At 39.1% G+C, this 9,046-nt stretch overlaps 1 protein-coding gene across 1 annotated transcript; it reads left to right on the forward strand.

Moving 5' to 3' along the window:
- Nucleotides 1-3: 3 nt before the first annotated feature.
- grcc10 (gene rich cluster, C10 gene) lies at nucleotides 4-3,797 on the forward strand. Its single transcript, XM_062437470.1, has 4 exons — nucleotides 4-35; nucleotides 1,262-1,315; nucleotides 2,243-2,419; nucleotides 2,972-3,797. Exons 2-4 carry the CDS (start codon nucleotides 1,264-1,266, stop codon nucleotides 3,109-3,111), a joined length of 369 nt encoding a protein of 122 aa, XP_062293454.1. The 5' UTR covers nucleotides 4-35; nucleotides 1,262-1,263; the 3' UTR covers nucleotides 3,112-3,797.
- The last annotated feature ends 5,249 nt before the right edge of the window (nucleotides 3,798-9,046 follow it).

Genomic DNA, 9,046 nt, shown 5'->3' on the forward strand with positions numbered 1-9,046 from the left:
GCTTTCGCCGCTATCTCGGGTTTTTCATCAGGGTGGTGAGTTCTGAAAACACAGCACTGTCATTCTCAATATTTTGTTACATTTCATGCGTTTTGTAGTTGTCTTTATTCATTGTAGCCATTCTTTGAGCTGGTTAACTCGGAGCTATCAAAAGAGAAAAACAATTAAACGGTCTGTAGATGTTGAACTAACGTCGAGCTCCTTATCACAACAGCAGCACGTCTTCTTTTAGCTGCATTGTAATAATTCAAACGTGTTAACTTTTCTTACTTCAGTGACACATAAAGGAGAGAAGAACATCATTATATTGTTGCTAGAGGCATGTGTAACGTTACTGCTTGCTTCAAATGTAACCCTGGGTCCAAGCTAACTACTAGCTACCTAAGATTACAGTGTGCAAACATTAAGATCGTGAATGGATTTTATTCATTACATTTTACTGTAACAAACAAATAAGGACTCATGTTTATCTTGCTGTAATCATTCCTCCTGTTCATACTGACCATTAGAAGATCTCTTCATCATGCAAGACTGTAAATGTGGTAGATATCCTAACTCTGATATGACTAACTCAGACTGCTGAAGCCTCATATAAGCTTCAGATCAACGTTAAATGCATTTTTGCACTAAATGACTGGACATACATTTGAAGATGATCTTTTAATGGCCAGTGTGAACAGGAGGAATGATTATAGTGAAGAAAACCTTTTTCACTGTTCACATGGACACCTGACTGTTAGGACAGACTTGGAAAAAAAGTGACCCTATCCTTTAAGTAAAAATAGCAATACATCAATGTAAAAAATATTCCATTACAAGTAAAGGTCCTGCATTCAAAATCTGAAAAGTACATATGTATTGGCAGCAAAATGTACTTTAAGTAATGAAGCAAAAGTACATGTTATGCAAAGTATCCCCATTTAGAGTGTTGTATTTATCAAAAATAAATTGTTGTAATTTATTGACATGTACATGTAAACATAATTTTAAAGTTGTGAACACAGCGCTAATCCTAATGATGTATACTGTTGGGTAGTTTGATCTATAAATGTTATTTTAGCAACATGATACTGATACTTAAGTACAATACTTCAGTAAATGTACTTAGTTACTTTCCACCACTGATGTTTTTTTATCTGCAAGTATCACATTTTGTCTAGAACAGTATGTCTGTCTTTTATTGTCCATTCACTCCTGATTATTAGATTTACTGTAAATATGTGAGTTCAGTTTGTTGAGTGTCCCTCTCCTGAACCTGCAGACATGGCCTCAGCTCCAGCACAGCAGCCCACCCTGACTGTGGAGCAGACAAGAGGTGAGAAGACTTCATACTTAATTCATCCTCTTCATTCACTCCATGTTAGGTTCATCTTTGGCCACCCAGAAGCTCAGCTGTATTGTGATTTAATCAGGACAGAAGATGCCTTCAAACCTTTTCATAACAGTTCTGGTTTCCTTCCAGAGATAAAGAACATGGTGGGTGTTATCTTGAAGCAGGGAGTTTGGACTATCTCCCCTAAACATCTGTAAACCAGCTGTGCTTCAGTCTGTTTACAACCGATGTTAAAATATAGAAAGTCATGTCCACAGTAGCCAGAGCTCAACAGACAGGACCTTTTAGTGTTTTTTTCTGTATGTTGAGTAGGATTTAGATCTTGTGATGCTGATGTTTGATCATTTGATCTTTAACTTTAGAGCAGCTTTTCTGATCTGTTAGCTGCGTGTCTACTTTTCAAAAGCAAATTGAAAATGGTTATATTTTTCTCAGGTTCATGGTAAATTGCTGTTGCTATTCTTTGGGAGAATGGGTTTGCATTGCAATTAGGGCTGCAACCAACAATCTTTTTCACTATCGATCAGTCTGCTGAATATTTTCTCCATTAATCGATTAATGACATTGTCTGTAAAAGGTCAAAATACAAAAAAAAAAAGGGCTGTTATAATTCCTTAGAGCCCATTTTGACGTCTTCATTTGTCTGATCAACAGTCCAACATCCAAACGTTCATGTTATCATATCTGACAAACTGCAACCAGCAAATGTTGGTCATTCTAGTTAAAAAAGTGAATGATATAGAATTATAATAGTTGATTAATTTTCTGTTGGCTGATTGTTGCAGCTCTTATTTTGATACATTGAGTCCAGTTGTGATAAAACGTGCTATATGTATAAAATCCCTTGTACTTACATTTACATGCTGCAGTACAGAAGTAGAGAAACTGATGTTTTTATTTGCTTCACAGTGGTGCTGAGTGAGGTGATCCAGGCCTTCTCGGTTCCAGAGAACGCAGTGAGGATGGAGGAGGCGCGAGAGAGTGCCTGCAACGATATGGGCAAGATGCTGCAGCTTGTGCTGCCAGTGGCCACTCAGATTCAACAAGAGGTCATCAAAGCTTACGGCTTCAACAACGAAGGAGAGGGTGAGACTTTCCAGACCTAAATAAAACAAATGTATAAGCGCTTGTTCTTTGACTAGATACTAGTGGGCTTACACTGGTCTTCACTGTTTTCTTCAGAAATATACAGATGTACTTTGTCCATTAAACCAACCCAAGCAGCACCCAACAGCATATTTCATAGATTTAGAGTATTTTCCTTCACTGAGACCAAGTACAACCCAAGTGTTGGGTATGAAAAGATTTGTTGATTAATTAAGTCTTTTATTTTTCAAAATGACAGATTAACTGTTTCAGCTTCTCAAATAATAACATTTGCTGGTTTTCTTTGTCTACAGTCTCAGAAAATGTATCTTTTGAGTTTTGATCAAAATAATCCTATGAAAATCATCACCTTGGGCTGTGGGAAAATGTGATGAGCACTTTCGACTATTTTACAGAGAATATCGTTAAAGTGCTAACAGTAAACCTCACAGTACTGTCACATTAAATATCTAAAGATGTTTAGGTACAGACTGAATGTTATCAGTGGTAAAAGACAGTTTCTGAATGTGATTTGGTCTGCTTTACTTTCAGGTGTCCTTAAATTTGCCAGACTGGTGAAGATGTATGAAACCCAGGACCCTGAAATCGCCACCATGTCAGTTAAACTGAAGTCTCTCCTCCTGCCGCCACTCTCAACACCGCCTATAGGGGGCGCCATCCCAGCTTCATAGGAATTATTTACTACAAATTGTTTGCAAGGTTAATTTTGTGTAATTCTTTGGGAATCTACATGACCATACTGTATTTTCAGGATCCTGTCTACAGTGTATCTGCCTTCATGTGACACTAAGTAAAATTTACAATTTCATGCATTAATGTTCTATCATGAAGAAATTTACACTATATCTACATTGTGGTTTAATTTCCTCACAAAAATGTTAAATTATTGCTTTTAAAATGTTTTCATTTGTTACTTGTTACACTTATAACATTTTGTTGTGTTATTGAACTGTAAACATTTCCTTTTGATGCCATCTTTTATACCATTTTATATGCTGTCAAGTGTTATTAATTGCTGTTCTTTCGTTATGTATTAAAAATAAAGCTTTTCTGTGACGCTGTGTGATGTTAATGGAGAAAAAAGTGAGAAACCATAACTTCCATATACATAACTTTATTATTGCAATAAGGCTTTGGCAAGAACTTCTTCATATGTTTACATGTTTTTAAAAATACTTAAGTGCTTACACACATACATATGTACATACACACATCTCCTCAAAGGCAACTTCCTGTATACAGTTTGGTTAAAACACTATTCCAACATAAAATCTGATTTCATGTCTGCTCTTTTCTTCTGTGGGATGTTTTATGTTTGGGTGCATGCAGACATGATGACATCATGTCAAGAGATTGGTCAAAATAGATGAAATTAAAGTGTCCCACATTCTAAAATCCTCTACCTAAAATACAACAGTTTTCATTAATTATAAAGTGCTCTTTTTTGTTCATTTTCTTTTTTAAAGGCAAACAGTGCAAAACCAGTGCACCCAGCACCCAGTAAACAAAAGTGAACAGAGTTGTTGAGCAGGTGTATTTTCTGATTTTAAAATCTATTTGTGTCTTTTTGTGCAGAATCACCTGACAGCTATTCTGATCCAGTGTTGTTTCTATGTATGTAGAAAAATAAAAAGTAATCCGAGGAAGAAATGCTGTTTAGTTTCTTCCGTCTGGTTGTCAGTCGGGAATCATTTTCTGTATGTGGGAAAATGCTGATATATATGACATAAAAACAGTCTGATATTACTGCTGACACACCTCAAATCCTGGCTGGCATCATGAGCACTGCTCCCTCTTGTGGCAAAAAGGGTTTTAGTCTTTCAGCTCTGTTCACAACAACAGAGAAGAACCAGGCAGAGGAGCACAAGGGGACGACTTTCACATCTCAAAGTGTCGGAAGATGCTTTCGACATAGCTCAGTACCCTCTGCCAGTCCGGTCCGTCCACCTTCAGCATCTCGTCCACGGTCTGTCACACAGTTGTCATGAAAACATCAGAGTAAGACTGAAGACACGTTACCATCTACTGTAAGAGCTATGAGTGAAACTCCTCTGTAATAAGGCTGTCAAAGAAAACTACACTAATACTGAACAGCAATCATAAATCTAATGTGACATGCAGTGGCGTGCACAGATAGACACCAGGTGGTGCTATAGCACCTGCCCTTTGCCCTCTGGACCAAGCAAGTGCCCTTTTGAAAGTTCGTTTTTTTTTGTTGTTTTTTTAACAGTGTACTGTAAGTGGCCCATGTTGACATGATCATTTATAAATACTCGACGATTAAAAGCGTGTGATAAATAATAATGCCCCAATATACGCCCTCCCTCCTCCTTCTCCTTCCTCCTCCGCACACACCTCTCTTCCTTTGTCAACGTGAACGCGCAGAGCGGACACAAACGGAGGTGCGTTGCAGCAGCAGTGCACAGCTGCAGCCCCCACACACACCTCCTCCCCTGCCCCACCAGCCAGGTAACACATAAATGAATCGAGTCGAGTGTATTGTTTGCCCCCTAAGCCTCAGTTACCAAGCTATTGCGACGCTATCCCAAATTCATAATAGATATGACGAGATGACCACCACACAACTAATGTCGGTAGAGTTTGCCGTTGGTACAGCAAGTGAATCTATCAGTATACTTAAGCTGAATATTTAGTCTTGTGTAGGTTTACATTAGGCTAGATCATTAACACTTGCAGTAGCCTAATTTATTTGCTAAATTACAAACAAGCAATTCACAATTTCCTGCAGAAAAAGTAGCCTCCTGCCTTGTTGTAATGTCACCAAACTTCATACTTTTGGTCTCTTTTTATTTACTAATTGCAGCATAATGCCTAGAAAGGAGAGGGTAAGAAAGGAAAAAGAAAGGGAGCTACAGCAGGCTGCCCAGGGAAGCAGCTCTCTGCTCGCCTGGATAAAAGCATCCACCAGCAGCAAGGAGGAAGAGGAAGATGAAGATGAAAGGTCAGAGTCAAGACCAGAGTCATGTTAACTGTTTAGGGCCTTTTAAAGCTCAGATTTTAAAGTTGAACAGTTCCTCTAATTCTATTGAAATATCTTAAAAGCTGTCCACATTTTATTTTAACTACACAAAGTGGTTTGTCGGTACTAAATCAGGCATGAAGCTATATTAGCTAATTATATTATTAAGTTATTTCTATGTTACAAGACTTGCAATAATCTTGTATTTACCTTAATAGGCTATTATTAAAACTTAAAAAATAGGCTTTTATTAAAACTATTATTATTCTATTCTAGGCAGCTACAGCAGGGAAGCAGCTCTACTAGCATGGAAGCATGAGGTAGATAAATCTCACACTGCTATAATAAGGCAGCCGGCAGTTCCATGCCGCACAAAGTGCCCTTATTTTTCACTGAGCACCTGCCCCCCAAATTGTCTGTGCACGCCACTGGTGACATGATTGTACATAACATACCAAATGAGTTTGTTAAAACCTGCACTGAACATCAGGAGTATTTGTCCAAAATATCTCACCAGTGTGGCAGAGATTCCTATATCTTCTCCTGTCTTAAAAGCAAGGTCCAGATTCTCCTTCTGTAAAAACACAACGTTAAATCAAAAGCAGCTTCTTTATGGGTTTAGACATTTTACAGACTTTTACTTGACCTTCTTCATCTGTGAAACATCCTGTAAAGTCATTATCAACACTTTTAACTGCAGCTGATATCTTTCCATTCTGTCTCTGTGGAGGCCTTTAAAGGCTTGTACTTGTGTTAAAGGTATTTTGTAGATTATTAACTTGAATTCAATTGTGGTTGTCTGCTTATCACTTGTGCTTCTTTTCTGTGGAAAATCAACCGTTTTACCTTGTCTGCTGGGCTGAGGCAGTTGTACGGGATGTGAGTTGGTAAATATGTGTGATAAACAGCACAGAATGCCAGTCCGTCCTCCCAGCTGCTGCTGAAGTTGGTGATCTCAATATTCTGCCACGAAACATATTTCAAGAAGACAAACTAGTAAAATGTTGTTTTTTTGTTGCATGTCCTGATCTCCACTTGTTTTTACAATGCTGAAATTCTCCTTTCTCACCTTGTAACCTTCGGTACGACTTTGGCACCAGCGAAGCAAAGAGTTCCTTCTGGAGCCGCCGTGACGCCGCAGCAGAGCACTGAAACCATCCTGAGGTCTGAGAGAAGGTTTCAAGAAGATTTTAGAAATGTTTGCGAGCACATTTAAAAAGGTTGATTAAACCTCAATTCATGATGGATTCAAACGCTGTACTGCTAAACATTTACCAGCTTCTCAGTGTTAAACAGACAGCTACTGCAGTATTTGTGGCTGTCCATGTGTTCAGTCAGAATTAGAGAAAAGGACATTACAGTTACTTACCTAAAGGAGTCCGAGCTTTGATCTTCATCCTGTTTCCCTACGACACACAAATGCAACCGCAATAACACCAACTGTATACTGAATAAACGATCATTCAAGCAGTGCACTATACTTTTCTTATTGACAGAAATACCCTTAAAATATCCAAAACTAACAAGGAAGGCACGGTTTCCTATTACCATGAACAAAGCCTGTATAGTTTGAGACAGTCCCATATACTTTACACTAAAGTATCAACAAATGGGCTTGGGGCTGAGTACAAACATTGCATCCTTTAAGTTGTCAAAAAGAACATAGCCAATGGTTTGTAGGTTTAAACTCACCTGTGTAAAAGCTGGACCAGCTGTCCTGCCTCTGTAAAATGCGATCCATCCTTCTCCCTATTGCCGGCTCTTGTTTCTGGAAGAGTTCATAGATAACGCCATGGACTGATTCTATGTACAGCACACAGGTCTACTGTGATTTAATCATATAAATACCTCCATCCATTCACCAATCTGTAATGAGATACATATCAATTTAACAAGTGTTGTACCTTGCATAGTGGCAGTGTTGTGCTTGTGGTATTCGAGTCTCCGTTTTCATTGGAAGAGTCGGTTGGCGGCGGGAGACGAGACAGACTCCTGAAAGACAAAGTTTGGATGCTTGATAAGATTTTTTTTTTGTCATAAGAATCACTGTGGTGTGAGACTCACCATGATCTTTCAGACAGCATCACGATCCTCCTTGGATCTCTCTGCCCACGTCCCCCATCTTTTTTCTTCTCCATGGCAGCCAAACTACGAAGGTAACTCTCCGCCACCCCCTTTCCTGTCAGCTGTGTGCTCTCTGATCCATTTGTCTCCTCAGGACCATGACCCGAATCGTTAGCATCCATCCCTTCATCCATTTCCTGCTTCTCCTCATTTTTTGCTTCAGTCTCCATTTCAGCTTCTTCCACAGATCTCTTCGTCTCCTCCTCCACAGATTGTTGTGTCTTTGCCTCTTTATCGCAATCTGTTATGTCTTTCACCCTGCATGCGTTCCTCAGTGCATCTAGCTCAGCTCGCTCCTGCTGCTGCTGCAGGGTGAGTTCAGACAGTCTGCTGCAGGCGTCTCTGTGCTCAGTCCTCAGACTCTCCAGTTCTTTGTCTTTTTCCTGCTGGTTGCTGAGTGCCTGGTCCAGCTGGTTCTCCACACCCCTGTGGCTATCCTGGAGCAAATTCAGAGCCTGCTCCGCTTCGACCCGCAGCCGGTCGGCCACAGACACCGCTACCTGCAGATCGCACTGGAACTGACGCCACTCCAACCTCTCCGTCTGTCATGGACGACAAAAGAAAGAGGGTCGAAAGGACAAGAAACACTGTTTATCTGAACTGAAAATCTGGTCTTTCTCAATATGACTATTAAGTGTCCCCTGGAGGCCATGATTTCTATATTACTGGTGCCTCTGATCGCTTTCTATATGAAGTAGAAGTAGAGTAAAGTCACAATCAAGCAACTAATATCAGTCTTTTAGCACAACCTTAGGTATTTGAATAAGTATTCTTCAGTGATATCATATTTTTACGACCGAAATGCCAAAGAAAAAGTAAACAAATTTCATCCTTTTTTTTCAAGAGTTTATTAATTTTTCCAACACATAAAACACATTGCAAGTTCCCTGTGTTTTTAAAGTCATAAATCAACACTTCACCTAATAAACAAAAACAAAAGTCTATTTCAGGAGATTTTTGGCGCCTCAGGGTGTCTCATGTGACCTGCCGTTTAACTCACCCTCAGGGTCTCTCTCAGGCTTTGCACTTCCTCCAGCAGCTCATCTCTCTCTGTGATCAAGTGCCTGAGCAGCTCTGACAGTCAAGTCAAACAAAAAAAAGCACACAAGGTTAATTGAGAATAGATTTAGATCTGTCAACTTTAATTACTTTGAATCTTTTGCTAGAGAGCAAAATTATTAACATAACACCAGTTCATGAATGTTAAAGTAAAAATGTATTTTGGCTTAATGTTACTTTATTCTGATGTTTGAGATTCACTGTGCAGAGTTTGACGCTCAAAGACTTTTTTCATATTTAAAGTTTCATTACGCTTTAATAAAACCTGAGTTTAAGACCTACAGGCATGATTTGTGAAATCAAAACTGGTTTAGAGCTAATTTTGGTCCAGTATGCAATTTACACCAGAGTAATGTGGAAACTAGAAGCCTCCTGTGCAAATACAATAAGACTGGACTTAACAGTGAAGTAAGAGACATCTTGTGTCCAGCAGTTAAACTTTT

Source organism: Scomber scombrus, chromosome 17, assembly GCF_963691925.1.
Source record: "Scomber scombrus chromosome 17, fScoSco1.1, whole genome shotgun sequence".
Classification (NCBI taxonomy): Eukaryota; Metazoa; Chordata; class Actinopteri; order Scombriformes; family Scombridae; genus Scomber; species Scomber scombrus.

Bases quoted from the DNA above. Each gene is read 5' to 3' on its own strand.
- grcc10 (XM_062437470.1), top strand. From the start codon at position 1,264: ATGGCCTCAGCTCCAGCACAGCAGCCCACCCTGACTGTGGAGCAGACA. The intron at 1,316-2,242 runs GTGAGAAGACTT...TTTGCTTCACAG, and splicing joins GACTGTGGAGCAGACAAGAG to TGGTGCTGAGTGAGGTGATC. The intron at 2,420-2,971 runs GTGAGACTTTCC...CTTTACTTTCAG, and splicing joins CTTCAACAACGAAGGAGAGG to GTGTCCTTAAATTTGCCAGA.